We start from the raw sequence: 22284 nt of genomic DNA on the forward strand, positions 1-22284 counted from the left end.
CTCTATTAAAATAGTGGCTTTTATCGGAAGATGAGCTTTATAGGTTCCAGAGGAATACAGAGAGCGATGTGTTTTTCTCTGCTGTTATTCATGTGTTGAGAACAAATGACTTATAGGAGAACAACTTTCAAGGATGATGCAAATAATGAATGAATTTTCATAAGGAAATTCATCTGTTGCATATTTTCTTTATTGTTTTAATAAAAGCTTGAAAAGTAGACATGGGAGACTAGGATGCTGGCAACCTGGACTAATACCAATTCAGGAAGTGCTTTTTAAATAATTTCCTGTAAATAAATAAGAGCTAATGTAATGCTTTAGTGAGAATAACTGGTAATGATTCTTGATGCTTCTCAGTTGTAGTAATGTGGGAGGCAAACTTCTTAATCACAGCTCTGCAGTTTAGCAGGTTTGTAATGCTCTGAAAGGTGCTCTGAGCTAGAGGAGTTACGGCAACTACTTCTGGGAAGCAAATAAGGTATAAACAACCATGTGAGGAGTTTGAAAGTGGTCTGAAGGGTGAGATAGAGCAGAGAGAAGGTCTGGATTACCTGTGGAGCACTGAAGTAGGCACAGAGGAGCTCAGTGTTTGCTAATGTAGGAAACGGACTGTGGTGTGCAACTGCTTTGCCTGAATGAATCAAGGTTTTTCTTCTTCTTTTTGGTTTCTGTGCTTGTGTGTGTGTAATTTATTTACTTTTGGTAAAGCTTTATGAAGATTTTAATTAGATCTCATCAGAGATTCCTACTGTTATATATAAGTTATATTTTATGGTTTCATAACAATATACCACACTRAAAGCCTTGAGTTTTGGCACTCAGAAAACAAATTTTTCCTCCTCTACTGCATCTCACCTCTCAAAGATTGTTTTTTAAAACAATACTATAAATGAATTCTGTACACTGTGGATTTAGTATTTTCTTAAATTCTTTCTCTGCAGAGAAGCCTGTAGGTCTATGAGCTCTGTATTTGCTTGCAACTTCGATGGCTTGTGTGTTTGGATGGAGAGGGGAGATCTAATTCTGTTTTCCAAAATGGCCATCATAGGCTTCTAATTAGATGTTTGTTTTTTTTTTTTCCTGTGACAGAGCTTAAATGTTACGTATTAGCAATAGTGCTTAAACTGATAATGTATAAAGCTAGTTAAATAGGTTACAGTGAAGGGAAGTTAAAATGTTATCATATGCCATAACTTCTGCATTCTTGGAAAATTTGTCTAATCAAAGAGTCTTTGAAATGATTCTACTTACAACATTCAGTAAAGGATACAGCAGTGATGGTAGTGGGATCTTTCTTTTAACACAGTAAAAGACATACCCTTCCTCCCCAGAGCGAAACAGGAGTTGTAACATCAAGTCACGTTACGTTGAAATCCGCATGATTCGTTGTCGGGATGGGGTTATTTTTGTCCTTCCTCTAGACAGACTTATGCTGCTCTATTAAATCAAGTAGCTGAGAGAGCAACTTACTGCTGTCCTCTAAATAGAGACAAGAGATGCTTGTTCTTAATCTTGGCTTCCTGACTAATATGAGTAAGTCTCCTTTCCTGCTGGCTCCTTCTCTGGATTTAGCACTTCTCATCTACATAACTGTCTTCATCCGCTCTAATCCTTGCCCTCACCAAAGCCATTTCTGCCAGTGGCTTCCCAGACTACTAAATAGTAGTCAGATTCCTCTCTTCCACTTGGTGTGATGTAAGAGTTTAGGTCAAAGTCTATTCCACTCTTCTCCAGTCTGTTCTTGTACCTTCTGCGTTCAGATTAAGCAGCCTCTCGGGTTAGCAGCCCAGAGGAAAGACAGATTTCCCACTGTTAATTCCATGTTCTGTGTCGTTTCAGTTTGGAGCAGTAATTACAAGAATAGTCCATTTCTGGTACAAGGTTTATAGGAACATACATGTACAGCTTAGTTCCTTCTGAAGGCCATGGAAACTGACAGTACTGAGAGTGTAGAAAAATTGTAGTAAAAAGGAGTCACTGGACAAGTGTAAAGTCTGTAGTAATTACTTGAGTAGGTGTTTTGGGGTTTTTTTGGGGCTGTGTTTTTCTTTTCTTTTTTGGGGGTGTTTTTTGTTTACCAGGAAAAACAAACTCATAAAGACAAAATCTTACTCCCCATTTAAAAATGTAGAAAGCCTTTTCAGATACAAGTTCATAGGGATTAKTTAACATGATTAAACTATAGGAAAATATGGTGTTTTAATCTTGGCAGTGATTCAACTCATTCCCCTTCCCTTGTCCCCTGAAAATCACCATGAAGCAGAGACAGTTGACATGTGAAATTGTAGCCTGAACATTTAAGTTTTGGCAAAGTTGCAAGCAATTGACTCAAAGTGGGAATTGTCAGGCAACCTTAATAATAGGTAGTGCTTCCTGCCTCAGCTTTTGATCAGAGATAATTTAAATATGTGACTTATTTAATGTGAATTATTTAGTAATGTTACTTCATAGCAGCATCATAAATAAATTGCTCTGAAACTTTTCAGTGGAAGGTCTGACCTTGAGATCAAAGATTTAAGAGGTAATTGGAAAAGRGCATTATTTTATGTAGAGATCCAGATTGGGCACTCATTAATGTATGCTATGCCTGATGGTTTTAGTTGGAGAAGTGAAGGAAAACCGGCCTTCCTCTGGCAGCACGAGTGGCAGATTGATGATTTTGAGAGCTGCACCTCAACTGATGAGTTYGGTGAGGGAGAACACAGGGGCCGCTGATGCCGAGAGTCTCGCTGGCTTTTCAGAGGTTTGGAACAGAACATGAGCATACAGGATTCGGTGCCAGCCTGGGGGGAAAGCAGAACTGAAGCCACACTAGTCTTTCGGCCTGTGATGAGGAAAGGATTTCAAACGTGAGGAACCTTAAAAATTAAGCCAGCTTGATAGGGGAACTCTTACAGTTCGCAAGTGACTTGAGAGGCTCTGAGAAAGAGGGAATACAGTACGAGCCAACCTGCGCTTGGGCAGATTCAGCTGCTTTGCTTTTTGTGTTCATTTTGCAGTGTTAATGCTAGCTAACTAGCCTGTGCTGGTTGAAATGTGACTCAGTTTTTAAAGCATTGATGTGCCTTTAATAGGAAGGTGATAAGTTTATCTTTTGCCACGTAATGCCAGTATTGACTGTTTTCAATTTTCAGGAGTGAATAATGCATTAAAGTACTTCCACCCCTATGTTCAGGGAAACTGTGTGCAATTTTTTTCAAAAGCTATACAAGTATGAAATATTTTGCTCAGGAAAATGAGATTGGGAGACGGTGGTGGAGGTTAGGGAAAAGAAAAGTAATATTGCTGTTCTTTGGTCCCACTAGAGAATTCAGGACATGCAAATACCAAGGTAGATGAGTGGAAATTTTTTATTTTTTGAAGGATGACATGCAGGGACTATGATAGAAGTGTTGTGCACTTTGAGGTATCTTGAGTAGCAAAGAAAGCTTGTAGCTTGTGAAATTATATCTATGAGCCTTTTAATATACTTAGGTTGTTCTTTATCTCCTGCAGAGAACTGCAGAATATGTTTCTCTGGAGATGTCTGAAGTCAGGCTAGAAAAATCCTACCTGATCTTTAATAATCCCTTGTATGCATGGTAATACTCTAGAATTGTACTATCATTGTATAATTTACACTTAAATCCTTTCATCTCTGTGCCCCTACCCCCAAAAATCCTTTAGTTACTTAGGGAGCCAGTAACTGCATACCTGAAATAYCTTGGTCTTGTTGCCAATTGAGACTCACCCGCTTAGACTGATTTATTCTATGTTTTTTGTCGTTTTTTTTCCCCCAGGGAGTAAAACTGAAAAATACATTTCTCCCATTCTATTTAATAGATTCAGGAAGTAATTTGCTGATGGGGAAACAATGGATCTTGTATAATAAAAGCACTGCCTAGGTAATTCATAAGAAAGATAAACTCATGTTATTAAGAATGCACATTTTACTCTTATTTGTAGACCATATATTGCTCTCTTGTGCTTTCCACCATTAAGCACTAATGTTATTGCATTAGTAAAGAGAAGCACTGTTACTTTGACTGGCTTTCAGAAATATGCACAAAATAAAATAATGTATTTTACTGAATTATGAAGAACAGTGTTATTTGTTCAAAACTACTCTGTTATGGCTGTTGGTGCTACATGTAACAGTTTAATCACAGCTCAGCGTCTCTGGGTTTSTGCAGGCTGGTGTGAGGGAGTGAAGGGACGAAGCAAAATGACTGGCAGTTAAGTATTTCAATCGGTCGAGATACTGATTTATTTCTTTGAGGAGGAATATAAAGGAAATGAGACGGGCTGTTTTCTTGTAACTGATTCACTGAATAGTYATCAGTTAAACTGGAGGTCACACGTATGAATTGAAGTAGTTCTTGAGAAAGATAAGGCACTGGAGAGGGTCTCATCACCCGCGCTGCGAGTAGCGTTTCTGAAACGTGTGATGGGCAGCGTGTCCTCTGAAGCARCGCAAGGATGAACTTGGAGCCCTTTTGTTTGCGGGGCTTTCATTGCAAAAGAAGTTATATAAAGAATTGGAATGAAGGATTTCGGAAATTCTTTTTGACTATCTAGTTAGTGTTGATATTGCAGCATGTTTGAGCTGGCGTGTTGCTTGGCTAACAAATAAATCCTTCCTCTTGGAGAGGGGCAGGAGGTACACATGTTGATGGAGCTGAATTCATTTGGGAGTGCGAATTGTAATTTGACTGGAGCACAAGTAGGAGCAAAAACGTAGGCAGAATGTTATGACACCACTTGAGAACTATTCCTGTGCATGCCTGAGATAGGTAAGATACAGTGGAATTTTGACTGCCAACTTGGAGGKGATAGAAATGATAATATTTTGTTTCTCACCCCCCCCCCCTTTGTTCTCTTAGGGTTTGTCCCTTTAGTAACACTTTTTTTTTTTAATTTGAAATAGTATTTTTAATCTGAAAAAAAAAAGCACCCTCACTTTTGCACTCTCAAAATAATAAATACTGTGTAGCAAACCCAACAGTGTTAAATGATGTTTGTAAGACATACAGAATTAACTAAAGCTTTTCACTAATGGTAGTATCATTTTTTTTTTTTGCCCAATTCTTTGTTCCATCTGTCCATCTGAACTGATAGTGATATAAAATTCAGAGGAAGCAAGCAGGTAGTTTTGAATGAAATTAGGTCCTTCTGTGACTCCCTAACCCTCTTCCACCTCCCCCCAACCTCCAGAGACCACTAAAAATCTGTGTTCACAATCGTTACCTTTAGGGAAGAAAGTTGCCTTGCCTATCAAGAAATTGCTTTAGTGGGGTATTCCCTAGAAAGCCCACAATAGCCTAGCCTACATATTATGCTCTTACTCTAACCTAAATTCTGAGGTTTTCAAACAGTTTCATAAATACATGCACTAAAAATCAATGAAAATGCAGCTTCTTACAAAAAAAGTTCTTTGCTGTGAGCTCTGACAGCTTCACTTAAAGAACTTTTCACTGTCTCATGAAAAACTGCTCGGCTGAAGCTGCCGCTGTAGGGGATAGAAAAAGTGACTTTTCTGTTGGTCAGAGGAGAAGTGTCCAGACTCGATGCTAAATGCGCTCTGGGGAAGCGAAGAGGTCAGCGGTAGGAAATGATGAAGACGGCTGTTACCGTTGCAGTGACCAGCTAGCAACGAAGGAGCCCCCTTCTTTGTGACACCGATTTCTGTAGCTGTTTTATGCATGTAAAATGTGCYGCACCCAGAAGAATTTCTGCTTATTTTGATGACATCCATTCTGACAGATTTTGAGACCTATTTTGTTTCTTTCTCAGGAAGTGTAYGCAAGAGAATGGTGATGGATGTGCAATCATGATAGTTCTGGAAAATCAAGGAAGAGAGAAAGTGCTCTGGGCAGGAAGCAGAGCTTCTTCAGCATTTCTTTTGTCTCCTGCCTTTTTTTTTTTCTGTGCTAGCAGTCCATTCACCCTGAATACAGATCTATTTTTAATGTGTTGAACTGTATTACTTAGCTCACCACTGCAGGCCAAATTGTTATCCATGGAGATAAAATTGCTAACTTGATTTAACTGAGCTTTTTAATCTGGAGTTTCATTTRTATCTTCTCTTGGATCAGTCCATTKTAGGTTCTTTGTAYGCATTAGGAATGATTTTGGCAAAAAGACACAAATATACATTAATAGCAACTACTTAGCCAGCCATTTGATGCCTCGGAAAAAGCTGTGCTTCTAGGGGAGTCCTGTAAGAAGCAGTTAACTTGCTGTAAAGTGCTGCAGCGGCTGTGTTTGCACTGCATCGATCTTGCAGAGGTTGAGACACTGAGGAAGCAGATCTCTGTTACACTCCCTGGCTGCGAGTAATTAGAGAAATACAGAAAAGAGTCTCTAGGCGCTTTACTTGTAGCTTACTCTGTTCCTTACTCTTGCGTGTTTTGGATGTTGTTTTCTAGAGTGACCAGCTGAATATGCAGCCAACCGCTGGCTGTGAAGGTCTGCAGCAGTGAAAAATACTGAAATGTGCGTGCCAAGAGAGAGATCAGAATGGTCCCCTGGAAGATTATGCCTAAGGATTACATAAAAGAGAGGATTTACAAGTCTGGAAAGTGTCTTTTTCTACAGTGTCTATTTCTGTTTGCTGTGAAGTGACATTTGGTTTTCTTAGGCTATTTCACATTTTGTCATAACATCTGAGATGGAGATGAGATTTGAGATTATATTATAGTGTGAAAACGATTTGAAAYGATTCTTAACAGTATCAGGAATGTTTGCAGAGTCTCAGCAGCAGATGAAACAATGTCATTTATTATTTATATTACCATCTTGTTTCCCAGAAGTGTACACATGGATCAGGACCCTCCTTCCCTCTTCTCCCTTTGGGAAGAGGAGACAGCTGTATCCTGATAGGGAAATACCGACATCAGTGGACACTGATAATCATCTTGTCAGTGGTGTCAGTACTTGGATGTGGATGTCTTCCATTGGTTTCTTCCTCTTCCATTACTTTTCACCAAAAAGATGTATTTGAGGCAAAATTTTAACAACAAGGAATTGGCTTTGTAGAACTGTATGTGGCACTACTTTATGTAGRCAGCCTGGAAACTCCCCTAGCAAAGATGCTTGCTTGACAGGAAAGCGCATTGCTGTAGATAGCGTGAGTCAAAAATGGGATGAGCACAAATCATTAGTGGTTTAAGAATATTTTTTTGTGACAGTGATGGTAATCTCAATGCTCATTTGCCTATAGGTCAGGGAGTGACATGATGAGAGACCTCTGAAATGGTTTCTGCAGTAGTGTTGTGGATGGATTAGGAATGCAGCACGATTGAAACTTAGAGGAAAAGAAAACGCGGTAATTGAATTGCGAGACCGCAGTTCACAGRCGGTCGGTAGAGCTTTGAAACTAACTTGCGGATCGGGATGTTAGTAATATTATACTGAACCTGGCCACTCAGGACTGTGTTYAATGAAGAAATTGAAAGTTTTCATAACTGCTATAACCTCTTAGCTTTCCTCGCCTCTTCAGGCGGTGAGCTCAGTGGACCTTTCCAGATGGCATTTTGTGTGATGCCTGCTCCACTGCAGCTGCAGATAAGCTCTGGCTGYAGAGCAGTGTAACCAGCACACCTGACCTCAGTGATAGGCACAGTCTTCCTGTAACAGGTTACTGTAGGGTCAGTCTCGTGTTGGTAAAATCTGTTTGTGCATTTCTTAATGAAAAACAAAAAAGTTCTATCTTGTCTGTAAGGTGGTTAGAAAGCTGGGGTATTTAAAAATTTGTTTGCTAATATTTTGATTTGTATTCACATAAAAAGCTATGCTTTCCTAAATATTTTATCTCTTTAGAGCAGTCTTCAGCTAAATGTCAAGTGTATTTTATGTCTTGAAGCTGAAATTTGTGTCATGGAAAACGTGATTGTTGTGGTATAGGGTCAGCAGGTGGTCTTACTCCTAATTTATGTATTTCTTTCTGTTAGTTTYGAAGGATTTCTTTCCAGTCATGAGTTGAATGGACCCTTCTAGTGTTTGCATTTTATGCAAATGGTTGTTGTGTGGCTACAGCTGAAGAGTTTTCAAAACAAAAAAAAACCCCACAGGTATTTCATGTTCCTTTGAGTATTAAAGTGATTATAGATCCATATGTAAAGAGTTGCTTTATTAACTGACTAACTCAGAGGAAAAAGGCTAGTGACCCTCTGAAGGAATTTCAGTAACTGAAACATATTACTTATRCAAATAACTGTCTTTACTGGCCTTTATTCATTGTTTAAAATGAAAGTGGCCTTTTAAAATAATGCTTCATTCGGATATTTCAATAAACGTCTAATCTCCCTCGGCTGTCGCTTGGATGTAAACTCTGAGACGAAGATTCAGCAACGCCATTGATACGTGGCGCTTCGCTCCGGTCACCTGTACCCTGTATCGCGTTTCTGGAGAGCTCTCACGGGCAGAGGCTGTCTTGCTGAGGCAGCCACCTCCTTTCCTTCTCCTCCTCTCCRGGAAGGAGTTCTGGCCAAACTTGTGTCCAGCTGAACAGAATCGTTATGTTTCGTAGGTGGGAAGGAAGCAGTAAAGCACGTCAAGAGCTCTATGCGACTTCCTCGTGGATGCTGTGGCAGAGCTAGAAAAATCAGCTTAGCTCTGAGCCTTGTTTGAGGGTATTGCGTTGTAGGTACTACGTCTACTGACGTGCTGGAGAAAGTGGCAATCCAACACCAGCAGGTAGCATAAGGAAAACCAGGCTAGACCATGTGTTTGATTGCTTTGAACTTACACACTCAGTCAATATGTCAGTCCTTTTTACAGGTTGAGAAGATGGCTGTGTGCTACATGCCAAGTGTTGCAGGTGATTTCATACAGGCTCTGGGAATATTTTTCTTGTGAAGAGTTCTACCTTTTTATTTTATGAAGTTTCGCTGAGAACGTTAACAAATTGTGATTAAAGACTTCTACTGGATTTGACTCTTGTCTTTAGGAAAATGAAAAAGAGCAAAGAGTTTCCACAGCTACTTCTCTCTCAGTTGTCTGAAAGTGTACCTCCCTACAACAGAGGAGAGCGGAAGATGTACATTTTTTCTTTTTTTGTCAGCTGAGAAGCTGTACTGTGAATAGGGAATCTTGTCTTAGTTTTGGATATGAAAACAAAAAGTCACAGGCAGTTCCAGAAAACCTCTTACCCACACTCCTCTCCCTGAAGATTCAACCATACCTGTTTATAAGCGCCAGGCATTAAGATTTCGTTGTTTTACTCTGAAACTTGCTATGCCAATAGCAGAAAGGCCTGGTGAAGAGCTGCGTCCCCCTCCTTCCCTTGTAGCRTGATGAATTGTGGAAGTCCTGATTGAAAATTCTAATCACAGCCTTGCAGTCCTTCAGATCACAACCCTTGACAGTTGATTCACTCCTTTTCATGCCCGCTGCCTTTCAGTGCTTGCGGTGCCTCTTATGCATGAGTCTATCATTAGCRCACAAAGCATGATGGATTGGTTGGGGTACCTCTGCCTCAGAACCTGGGAAATGCTTCTTTTTCAGAATCAAAGAACCTGTGCGTGACATCGTCATGAATGAGAGAAGAAAGTAACACAGTATTGGATGTGCCTGTTTGCTGCCACTGTTTAGAGAGAAAATGATGCATTATGGGGAAGGTAAGTATATGCCGGTTCTCGTTTGTTCGTGTTTCTCTCCCCCCCACCCCCAACTAGCAGATGATGCAGAAAATCACCATTGATCTGAAACATCCATAAGCAAATGCACTGAAGTTGTAATACTTGGAAATCTGAACAATAAACATTTCAGTTTTTTTACTTAAGTATCAACCTGTTTATGAAGTCTACTAACTTTCAGTGTGATGACCAAAATTATTAGGAATAATTGGTTTTGATATTGACTGTGGATTCACATCACTTTTGTGGGTTGTCTTCCACAGACCCATTTAAAAAGAAACTCCAGACGTTAACTTGCAAAAGCTTTTATTCATCTGTGTGACTTGGCATTTAATGTTTCAGTGAACCAAAGAGTTAAGTTTTGGTTCTAGTGGAAGATTGATAGGAGCAATTTCCAAATGTGGTATCAAAACAAAGTGAAAATATGTCATGCTCAAATACAGAGCTCTGATGCATCATGTGGTCTTGTAATAAATGAAATAGCACTACAAACCTGACAGATCTGCAAGAAAATGTTTTTTGAATTTATGATGATTAATTTTCAGGATGAAGTGCAGTAAGAAAAAAAATGTTTCAGTAGATACTTGCAGAAGGCAAGGGGAAGCAACTTCTGAAACTGAAAACAAACAGGTAATGATTAGGCTGCCTTCCCCTCTGTACTGTGCTTTCTGAAATCTAAACAGGTATTCCTGTTGCTTGAGTAGCTGTTACTGCCRGCTGCAGCAAGTGTAACATCTGCTAGAAGTTTCTCTTCTTGGATTTGTATAGTTGTTTTTGCTGGATGTCTCAGAAATGGTAATGCTCTGCCTGAGCACTGTTAGGAGTAACACGAAACAGAGTTAAAGATTTCCTCCCAGGACTGGTGATTCTCGCAGAATCATCAAAATAAAGTAGCACTGAGCTTAGGAAGAAAACAGAAGCAGTGCTAGAAAGAAAATCAAACTTTTCTGAAACTTGACGTGCTCATTTATCTTGAGCGTTTTGCACTTGAGGATTGACTTTGCTTTGCATTAGAACAGTGAAATGTAAAGAATGTTGCTTGGTAATATATAACCAGATTTATTTAAACATCGTTAGGTAGTGGTGGGCTAAAAACATGCTTTGATACCGTTTATATTTAGCAGGAAGTCAGCCGTACATGCCAAGTGCTTAACTTCTATTTGTATTGATTTAGATTTATTTTTAACGCTAGAGTTCCTTGCTTCACTTCTTCCCGTTTCATTGTGCTCACGCAGATGCCTCGGCAATCGACAGGTGCTGAATAGCTTTATGCACCCATTAGWACAATGTAGTTGCTGGCAAACATGATTTAATGTAGTGAATGAAGGAATTGCGTACAGAGGTAGATCCTGGATCCAGTGTAAGCTGGCATAGCTTCATGTATGCCAGCTGGAGATCTTGCCCCAACGTAGCTGTGCTAAAGTTGTTTGTTCCATGCTGTTACAGGTAAGAAACTACAGTAAGCTGAGTGACCGTTTGTGTTAACTGTTTGGTAGCATTTAGGTTTAAACAGTACTTGCTTTTTTGAGTTATAAATTGCCAGTTAATGGCCATCTTAAGTAGATATATTTATTTTTAATGGAAGAAAATGCATTTCTTTATATTTGTATAGATGTAGCCCATATAGTCAATATATAAAAGAATATATTGAAGCAATGACATAATTYGGGTGCTTACCAGAGCATATTCTTAGCTTGCCTCCCATTCCCTCTAAGGCCTCTCTGGTATCTGATGTCTATCTTGTGGTATGAATTTCTGCCAAATCCCAAGCGGTAAAACAGTGACACTCCCTAGCAATTTGCTTTATATCTCCTTTACTTCAAGGCACTGCAGCGCTATGAAAGCCGATGCAATTTTTGCTCATGCCAGTTAGCCTTTTTAGTCAAATCTGTGAGCATGTGCCTGTATATACGTGTATTTGAACAGAATGGGTAATGCTTCTGMTGTGTGTTGTAAAATGAGGCGCTGAGATAGATATCCATGCATCTAATAAAATGAAGCTGTCAGCGTTTCACATACTGGGACCTGAATATGCTCAATGTTTTTGTATATCGGGTATCTTCTAAAAAGGCAGGCCATGGATTTCGCAGGTTGCTCAGCTGATCTAAGGGCTTGTTGCTCTCGAAGGGGGAAGTGTTACACCGTCTTCTCCTACCCATGCCTAACTCTGCAGCCTACCAGGACTCTCGTTTGTCGCTTGAGATTTCGGTTAAAAGATATGGGAAACTATTTGAAGGAGAATGTTACAGAGGAAATAAGATGTATTGTGGCTAAAGTGTGAGAAAGGAGTGAGCTTTTATAGTGAGTTTGGACAGAGAGCTAACTTTGTCTTAGTGAGAGCAGAGGTGAGTTTTTGAGATGGACATCGGGGAAAACATGCTTTGGAAAGGATATGAGCTGCACCACTTCAGAAGAGGAGTTCAGTAGGAAAAACGTAAATTCGGAAGTCATACTGAAGTTTTACAAAAATTGCTAAAATGTATTTTTGAAAACAGGAAATTTGGGGGTTATCAGTAGCACTACAGACTTTTAAATGGGAATGTTATACGTTGGTGTAAATTTATGTGGGAAGCCCCAACAGTTTGTCTGCAGGAGAGCTGGGGTTGTTTGCAAGAGAAACTCTAAGCCCTGGGAGTGCTGGACAGAGGAGCTTCCTCACCCGGTAAATGGTGGAAGGCTTTTCTATCTGCCAGCAGGTTTTTGGATGYTTTGAGAGAATCAGATGTGCAACAGCTTCACTTTTCTTAACTGCCTCATCTTCAGCAATGCTTCCCCTTCTCTGTTGAAGGACACGGTTGGMGGCCCTTTTCTTTGGTACCCTTGGGACAGTAGTTGTGTAATTCAGGGCAGATTTTTGTCTACAGGGTATAATTTAAGTTCAGTTGCTAATTGGTAGAGTTCTAGAAAAATTCTAGAAGCCATTGTGGTCAGAAATAMTTCTGAACTGGCATTACTGTCTGAAGCTCCCTTCTGGTAGATCTGGATGCAGACTAGTTTGTGTATATTACAGTTTCTCATGAGCAATACATGTCATAAATGATGTCCCTAYCATACTGTGCACATACAAAACAAAAAAYAGRGATCATCTGAAGATCTTAAGAATCMCAATATAAAATGGGGAGGTAGAGGGACAGAACTGAATATAATCAACAGATGACAGGGAAAAAATATGTATATGCATATGTAGTGTGCTGTGGGTTTTTGTGTGTGTGTGTGTGTGCTTCATAATAACTTTCAAATGTGAAAAAGATGCCTTGGTCCTTTGCTTCTAATATCAGAAGTGATTTTTATCCAKTGGGAATAGCATCACCAACAACCTAATGCTGGAACTACATGCTGCTGCTTCCCACTAATGCCAGTGTCTGAGGGGAGAAGGGGGGACCCACCATAAAACCTCCTCAAACGGTTCTTTTAAAGATGCTTGAAACTGGGTGTTTTATCAATAATGATAAAAAGGGGAATGCCTGTGTGTTGYGCCTGTCTAGAATGTATATCGCTTTTCAGACAGAATGACTATTTTAGGGGGAATATCTTTGTCATTGTATAGATAATTTTGTGTTCAATAGAGATCAATATTAATTTCTCAAAATTTAAATATGTATGGATTTTCAAGAATTAAAATACACTAGATGATATTTTTTTTAGATGACCATGAGAAATGTACCCATACTTCTATCTGTTCTGCTCTGAATGTCAGAATCCTACAATCCAAAACGTGCTTCAGATTGTGCTGTACATCACTGAATACCTGGGGTGGGCTATGTGTTGTAGCGGTTAATGTTCGCARAATGTTATGCGGTGATCCTGCGTAGGTTTGCTTGTGCCTGGGCTGTTTTCTGTGCCCGTAGAAAGCTGCTTTGTCCCTCATCTGGAATTGCCAGTTATAGCATTAGCTTTGTGAGGGGGCACCGGTACGTTGGAATGCAAGTGAAATCAGCAGCGCCGTTCCGTGTGCGGTGCAGCTGTTGGCTGGGAACAGGCTTCAGTCACCGCTGACTTGGGGAGCGGGACTGGTAGCCTGCCGGTGAGTAGCTCTGTAATCCATTGACCGTTCGCTGCCATCAAAACTTGCGCTTCTCACAGTCTTAGCTCATTTTGGAAATGAGAGTACTCCGGTAGACTTTCATGATCCAGGCTGAGTTCTAATGTAGAATTTACATTTGGATAGAATTCAAAGTTTCTTAAGCATAAATGTTCACATACATAGGATGGCTCATGTGAATGTGTATTTAGTGATTCTAATGTCTGTTAGCACTTGACATGAAATGACCAGAAAAATATATTCATTACTTTGAATTGCAGTCTGAATTGTATCTTGTTTTGCAGTGTCTGACAAGTCTAGTCAAATCAATTAACCTGTGTTTATTTAACATCTGAGCTGATAAAGCCTTACAAGTTTTGGAAGTTAATTCTGAAAGCATTGGATTTATACTTATCACAGAAGGAAACATCCCATATGTAGAGGGTTGAATTATATTTAAGGATGTAAAGCTTGTAAAGATTTTATATCTTTCTGAAGAATATGCATTGTCTGTAGTTGCACATAAAATCTAAAAGTATTCACAAAATAGAATACAGAACTGAAATGAGAGACTGTGTGTAGCAATTTACTTTTCTCAGTATAAYACACCTCAATAATGCCAAGAACTTAGAGTAGGTAGAGCACCTGCTTAAACTAATGAAATTTCATCTCAGTATTCTATTATATAAGCATCATCAGAAAAGATTTCATAATTTTGATGTGTCTTTGTAATTGTTTTATTCTTCACTGCCAGGCAGAGCTGCAGTCCTAGCTTTTGTAGGTGTACCAAACTTAATTTTAATCTGGCCAGCAAGAGTACTGTTCCTGTTCTAACTGTGATGGCTCAGGTTTCAAGGAGGCTGTGCAAGCCTGCCCACTCTTTTGGGTAAGTACTTACCCAAATGCATGCTCTTCGCAGCCTTATTTTGGATAGATCAGGGTCTGATTTAGTTATTTCTGCACAAGCTGCAATCCCATTATTTAGATTACATGTAGGTGACTCTGCAGCTGGGTGTTTTAGCTACAAACTGAGCCAATGTTGTTATCTACTGAAACTATGCTGTTGCATATTATCTTGTATGGTCTTGAAGTGCAAGTGTCTGTGAAGGGTCTCATCCTATGTCTGACTGCCCACTGATAGACCATGACCTACCTCCGAGTCTCATTGGCATCTCTGGAGTTTTGCGTAATACAAGGATTGACCTGAAGAGGAGTGCAAGATTTGGCAAACATGATGACTTTTTTTTTTTTTTTTTTTAAGTGTCATGTAAATATGTTGCAGTAAATAGGCACTGTGGTTTCTGATTTCAAACCCTAAGAGAGGCATGTTGTGTACAACAAATACAGATTTCCTGATGTTCGTTGCTTGCAATTCTACCACAAAGGAGGTTGCTTATTTACAAAAGGTTAGCAGAAAATAGAGGCTATTTGTAAAATGAGGTTGATACTTGAGTGTGATATCCAGGAAGTACTTAAGTTATGTTCACCTCAATGACTCATATTTTGACATTTAGAAGTGGGCCTTTAGCTGTGTAGTTTGTTAAACAGTAGTTGCATGTCTGTGTTATGTCAAATCTGGAATCTGAGGCCAGATTACATCTGTGCATGTGAGAAGTCTTTGTAAATTTATATTTAATACTTCACTATAAATACCACTTACAACAGAAAATATTTCCCATCTGTGATGCAAATATTTACTATTCAGAAATAATTCTAATTAAAGAGGGGTTATGGGTTATGAACCTTCTATGAAGTCTTGAATATAATGGAAAGACTCCCACTGAAGTTAGTTGACTTTGGATCTGGCAAGAAGTAATTTCTTTTGATAGTTAAGGCTGCAGTTGTGCTGTCTATTATGCAGGAATGACACTGTAGTAGTGGGGATTTAGTATTTTCTAGTAGTCTTATGTGCTTAGACAAAATGAGTCCAATTCTTAATGGAAATGTTAGTTTCTTTCTGGAATTGGTAAAATAGTTTTCTTCACTGGAGATAGTTTTTCAACAGGTTTTGTATTTGTTAAACGTTTCTCTTTATAAATCTAGTTGTTGCAGGCTCATGCATACCCTCTGTACTTGCTCAAATGGAAATRTGTGTGCTTGGAAGTTTTATGGAGAGATTTTGCGTATTCAGAAAATAGATTGAGTTTGTATAGTCAGTGTGCCTAGTGGTAACTGTGGAAAAAATCAAGTGCGAAGAAAGCTAACTTCATCCTGCTCCACTATTGTTTGAATGATTTTCTTTAGGTAATGCAATATTTCAGCTTCCTTTCTAACTTATGTCTTAACAAATACAGGCAGACAGATCAAAAGAGACACTATCAGATTATATGTGAAGTCAAGATTTGTAGAACATGGGCTTCTATGTGAACCATTTTGCAGTCTGATACTAGATTGTATTAAATGCTAAAAATATGATTTGTAATAAAAATCATAGAATGGTAAGGTTGGAAGGGACCTCTGGAGATCATTAGTCCAACCTTCAGCGTAGCTGCTGTGGGGAGTGAACCCGCGACCTTGGCGTTAGYAGCACCATGCTCTAACCAAAATGCTTGCAAGCTTCTAATTATAGTGCTTGGAGAAAACGATACTGGTATGTTCGTCTTTTAAACAATAATCTATGTGACTTGTCTTAAATAGTCTAGACTTCCATTTTAAAGTCTAGTGATAAAGTGGAAAGGCTGTACGAACGTATGGTACTCTCTAATTAATGGGGGCAATATTAAGCTTTGAAAGTCCTCTGGAGCTTCTGTCTCTGTTGGAACATTTTCTGTGCTATGAATCTTCCCTAATAGTTAAAGCAAATGAACTAAAATAGCCTTTGGGCTATTTTGTTGCACTGTGTTGTTGGAAAAAAATAATCCTGTGCCATTTTGCATTTGCTGTCTGTGAATCAAACTGTGAAAGCTAATTTAAAAACTTTCACACTTGGCTTGAATGAGGACTGTCAGTGCTCGAAGAATGTTAAATTGAATGTGATTAGCTCAAAGTGGGCTAGCTTGGATATATCCATCAGCCTCAAAGTACCCAGGCTTAATGACTGCTCTGATAAACTAACATCAAGGTTACAGGAAAGAGCTAGAAGGTGTTAAGTTGCTACTAAAAGATCCCCTGAGTAGAACAGATATTTGAAACAGAATTGGTTCCTTATACTAAGGAGTAGGGAACCCCTTGGCGGGAAGGTTGTGAGGCAACGGAAAGTCAGATACAGAGTAATGCTTCCTTGGTGGRAGGCAAACTAAGCAACTGATGAACCTGCACAAAACTTAAGACATAAGTAATGTAACCTGTAAATATTATACATCATAAATACTAATCTATTACTGTTATAGTCTCTGAAGTAGTTGGACCTCGTGGATGTGTGAAGAGGCTGGATATAGCTACGACACAGTGAAGTCCTGGCATTTTCTAGGGAGTGTGGCTGCATCGAGGCTAGTGTTTTAGTGCAGAGATGTAACATGGTTTTGGCATGAATGTATTGACCGTCTTTGTTTATCAAATGCTGTGTCTGTTTGCAGAGCGGTTTCGGTGTGTAGGAATTACATTTCTCTTGGAGRGCATGAAATGGCAAAGCTGTGCTCCTGGTGGGCATCAAACCCTAATGGGGACACGAGGCCCAAGTAATAACTGGCCCTCACCTCAAATGACACATGTGAGATGTGCACTCAAGCTAGGGTCTGTACTAGGCGTGGGCAGAGGCAGAACTCTCGCGCTGCAGAAATGCAAATTTCTAAAGGAATGTGATTTACATAAAAAGCACTGCTTCAGAACTTTTGTAAAAAAAAAAAAAACACCACTAACTGCCTGAATGGCAGGTTGACAGCAGAAACTGGTACATTAAGGCTTTTGGATAGTTTTGATATTTGTCCAAACTTGTGTTTTTATTAGATATGTTTTTGGAGGCAGGTAATATTACAGGAATATTCAAAGTAATACCAGAAGATTAAAGATACAAAGGAAATCAGAGAATARGAAATAATTGGTTGTACTTAAGAGCCTTGGTTCAAGAAAGTACTGAAACAGTTTTTTTGGCCCAGCTAGTTGCTTGATCTTGGCATGTACAGCCCTTACTGAATGCTAATCCAGACCAGAAACTTGCACTTTCTCTGTCTTGTTTGCACTATTTAAAAAGTGGGGTTTTGTTTTATACTTGCAATTGTTGTGCATGCTCTCTTTTTTTCTTTTTAAGAGAAGCAATTTCAATCTCTCTCTCTCTCTCTCTTTTTTTTTTTACAACACAACTGTGCCTGCTCTTTGCCCTTTTCTGGATTCTGCTCTGTTCTGTACTATCTTACTGAATGCAGCCATACAGGATTACCGWATAGAAAAGGTGTATAAACCACTAGTAAGTCTGGTCTCCAGACAATTTTGAATTCTCTTACTGCATACGTGATTTCTAAGCATACAACGGTCAGTTTATAACACTGTTCATGCTGGCAGTTACTGTCGAAGACATCTGACTCCTATCTTTAGGGTTATCTGTTGTTCTGATCTGGTGTTGGAAATGCTTGTTTGCAGTGGCCAGACAGACACGAGGGATAAGAGCACTTTCTCTGTTTCACCCGTTTCTTTCGCTGATGTCTGCCTAGAGTAAGATTGGCTTGTGTCAATATAATACTTAAATCCTTTCMTAATGCTGCTTCTACAGATGTGCGTGTGTGTATATTGTATTTACTAGAACTGTGAAATTCAGCCATTTTTAGGGTAGAAGAAAGCAATACCGGCACGTTATATTAGTATATYTCTGTAGGAACGTGACTGAAGAAGAAAAAGGTGATGTGCACCTGAAGCCTTGAATAGGATTGCCTACAATGTTGTTTGCTGATGAACTAGGGTTAATGACTTTGATCACAGTGGAACTGTGTACGGAAGTATGGCTATAGCCAGAAGCCCATCCCAGGTAGAAGTAGCTATAGTCCTTTATCCTCAGGTGCTTGGGCTCAGCTCAAGTTATCCTACGAGGACCGCAGTGAGCGACCAATGAGTTTCCCCAGTGGAGAGAGATCAGATGGTAGATTGAAAAGAACCGAGTTTGTAAATCAGCACTTTGCATGTCATCCATTCTCATGTGAGCAACAACAGTTGTGCAGACAAGAGCAAACATTGTTAGTTAATGAACCAAGCCATAAGTACTGTTCACGTTTAAAATATTTACGGGGTAGAATCCTGTCAAAAAATTCCATTAGTCCTTTTTGCATGAATATTGTGTGCATGAGTGCATACATTTATCTGTGGATTTGTGTATATGTGTACCCTATCAGTGCGTGCAATATTAAAGAATATATAATAATTCAAAAAGAACCACTGAAGAAATTCCATTATACATGTAAATATATTCAGCAGAAGACTTAGAATAATTCTTTAATGGAAAAAATGAAAAATTACACAATTCGACATGAGGAATCTATTTTGAATTATACTATTTGCACAGTCTGTTTTTGTCCCTTTCCTTTCCTGAAATTATTACCTGAATTATTGTGGTGGCATGCAAAGGCTTTGCTTTAAATTTAGTCTGCCCTCCTACCCCTCTTACTGAATGTTGTCAGGATATTTTTAAACACAAAGTATTGGAACTTGGTAATATTTGGCTCTTAGTTCCTACAGAAATGCCATTCAGAATATGACTTAGGACTCAAGTAAAATAAGGTGAAATCGCACATTGAAAGTATTCTGAAATAATCATTAAGAATATGTAATTATAATTTCTGCCTTGATTTAGGTAGGTACCTGTGGAGTGGCAGAGGATGAGGATGTATAATAATTTTAGACTTTTTTTTTTGTTAATCCAAATGTTCTTTAATCCGTAAAAATAGAATCAAATTACTGCACATRTATAAAAAGCTGAGATTAACTTACTGAGCTTCAAACAGAAATATTCTTCAAGTAATATTCTGAATTCTCTGAGCTGCCTAGTATTTTATTCTTGAATAGGGGGTTATTTTGCTACCAAAAGACAGTATGCGTTTATGTGTGTTTGCCTACAGTGTGATCACACCAATTGTTCTTCAGAAATATTTCAGTCCTGAAAGCAAGACTAGATCTTGTTGAAAAAATAATTTGAAGGCTTTTAGTAATATTAAATATTTGCTTTGCAACTTGTTAATACATTTGTTACCAATATAACTTTTTCTTAGATGACAGACAGTATTTTGAGGATTTTTGTGAAGGTTGTATGTGGGTATGTGTCAATTGTTTTTCTTGCAGTGATGCCAAGCCGTTCTACTCTGATGAGAAACAATCTTGTGGCCTTGTGGTGTTGACTCTTATTGCAAGTTCAGTCCCTGCAGATGGACTCAGCCAGCAGAATCAATACATTGGGTTCTGCCCTTATTAGAGCTGCAGTAGAGTAAAACATAAATTACAACAGGACATCTCTACCGTGGGTGCATATGTTCCTTTCAAAATCGTCGATCTGCAGAAAATTAAAGGGGGAGGGGGAGTCCAGAACATAGATATCCTTTCTTGTCTGCTGGAACCGCAGCCCATATTGCAGGTGGTCTGATCTTACCCTCGTGACCCTCTGTCATCGTGGGGTGAATYTGCAAGATTTTGAGCTAGTTTCCTTTGGGAAACTAAACTGACAGTCTCACCTTTTTCAGCCAGACTGCTTTTCAGTATGTCGTGGTGGTAGGATATGCTACTGCTGCGCAAAGCAGCAGGATTTTATTTCTGGTGGTTGGTTTAGCGGGGTTGGCCCCAGCCAGGTGACGCTTGCAGAACTAGCGCCCTGCTGCTGTGCGCTGCTGTTCGTGGGACCACGTACAGCTGGCCGGCTCAGGAGCGACTGTATTGCCCTGTCACACGTGCGAGGTGGTGGCTGATAAAGCAGCTCTGGTGGTGTATGATCTGCGGAGAGGCACTAAGAAGACGGACTCAAAAGACTCTTCCCGCAGCTGAATGTGGCACTTCCTAAGGCAAGTCTTTGCCTCCGAGAGGGGCTACTGTGAGTTTGGGGTTTTCTCTTTTTTAAAGTACTGCATTGTTTATGGTATTAGAAATCCCCTGTGAGCATTCAGAGCTTTAAGACTATGTTTTGGTTTGTCTTTTTAAATATTGTTTGATGCTGTTCTGGCAAAAACAGACTTGAAAGTCGCAGCACAGCYGAACCTTCTTTCCTATTCTTCACTTTTGCAAAATGTCTTTTGAGATCTGGTCGTCTCTGCTGGAAGTCTATCACATGTTGCTGCGTMGTTTCTGCAGGAGTAGGTGCTGAACGAATGCAACTTGCAAGCTGAATTCAAGAAGCCATTGCAATGTGCTTGTGCACCTGTGTTACCCTCTTTTCATTGTATGTTACTATACATACATAAAAGTGTAAATTTATATAACAAGAGTCAAGCCCTCCAGTAAAGAAGGGCAAATACCAACATTCTTGCGATGCAGATAAACTATAATGCAGTTGTATAATAACTTCATTTTCATGTAATGTCTTAGTGCAATCTGTGTTTAGAATAAATCGGGATTGCAAGGGAAAGGTGCCTCCCTGTCTGTAGGGAACTGGTGTTCGCAGAGCGCTTCGTGAACAAGGAGGAAGGAGAAARGGGCGATCTCGTGCCCGAGCGCAACAGAACGTGCTCTTGGAGATTGGACTGTATCTCTGCTTTTGCTGTGTGAKAGGGAAGACTTCAGCTCCAGCAATTACACTTTGCCTGGGTAAAGTTACAAGAAGCTGAAAAGAGTTAATGATGGGTAATGTCAGACAACTTTAACAATAGATGATGTTACCAAGCACACCTACAATTAAACTAAAATACCGTATCAGTAATAACTACAACAACAAAATCTCTATAAAAGTGACCAAAAAGACTATAATAGAATTCTTGTAAGATACATTAATTTTGACTAAAATTTTATTGTTGCATTTGGGCTACTGTAATTTCTGCTTCTGTGGTTGGAAATAAATCTGGAAAACCTCTATAAGCTTTATTTGCAAAAGAAACAGTATTTTTAGACAATGAACATAACTTTTCTTTGCTTATCTGATACTGTGCCAACAAGCTTTTTTATTGATTTGTATTGCCAGACACTATCTTATATTGTTTTTATTAGCAATTTAATGATCAGAAGTCTGCCCCCCTCTCTCTGTTTTTGGAAATGGTGCATCTAAAAATGGAATACGGTGTATTTGTGTTTTGAAAAAACAACACCCTATGCTCTTTTTAAAATCAAAGAATATGATACGTTTTGGGCTTCTAAAATTTAAGTAGAATGAAACATTCACTGCAGATGATATTGCAGAAAGGCTTGCAAGAGGAGGGCAATCAAGTAGGGATAATTAGAATTACTATTTAAATATGCAGAAAGCAAAAAGCATATCTGGAAAAGCAGAGTGAAGTTGTAACAGCATAAGACTAATGTAAAAATGATTTGTAAGCAATAAARTCACATCTCCCTGACTTTGTAAGTACAAAATAATAAGCAATATGGAATAATGGAGACTGTAATAGTCTGGRTTATAAACCTAGTTATATGTGATTTTACCATTAGATTTTTACCTAAAGGGGATAGATTGGCTTAACACTAATAGTAGTAGCTCAGCTAAGTGAGGATTACAGGTATTTGAAACGTGTRTGCGGTAAGGGAAGAGAGTAATTGCTCAAGATGGTCTTTATAGCAGTTAATTCAGAATAATGGCTTGAAGTTGGTGGG

The 22284-nt window shown here is 39.1% G+C and overlaps 1 protein-coding gene across 7 annotated transcripts in view; it reads left to right on the forward strand.

Moving 5' to 3' along the window:
* DAB1 (DAB adaptor protein 1) overlaps nucleotides 1-22284 on the forward strand; it is a 162954-nt gene that overhangs the window by 10554 nt on the left and 130116 nt on the right. For 4 of the 7 annotated variants that reach the window (XM_085307978.1, XM_085307979.1, XM_085307975.1 and 1 more), the window contains exon 1: nucleotides 9572-9599. The exons of 1 other annotated variant lie outside the window; for it this stretch is intronic. Coding sequence is in view for 1 of the 6 variants with exons in the window: in XM_085307980.1 (XP_085164106.1) it covers nucleotides 9581-9599 (19 nt within the window). In the remaining 5 variants the exon portion in view is untranslated. Of the gene's footprint in view, nucleotides 1-9486; nucleotides 9600-10226; nucleotides 10248-22284 lie in introns of those variants that run through there. 2 more of the 7 variants (XM_085307980.1, XM_085307977.1) reach the window with 2 other exon arrangements.

This window comes from Rhea americana, unplaced genomic scaffold (genome assembly GCF_003343005.1).
Source record: "Rhea americana isolate MKP2758 unplaced genomic scaffold, rheAme1 scaffold_27, whole genome shotgun sequence".
Taxonomy (NCBI): Eukaryota; Metazoa; Chordata; class Aves; order Rheiformes; family Rheidae; genus Rhea; species Rhea americana.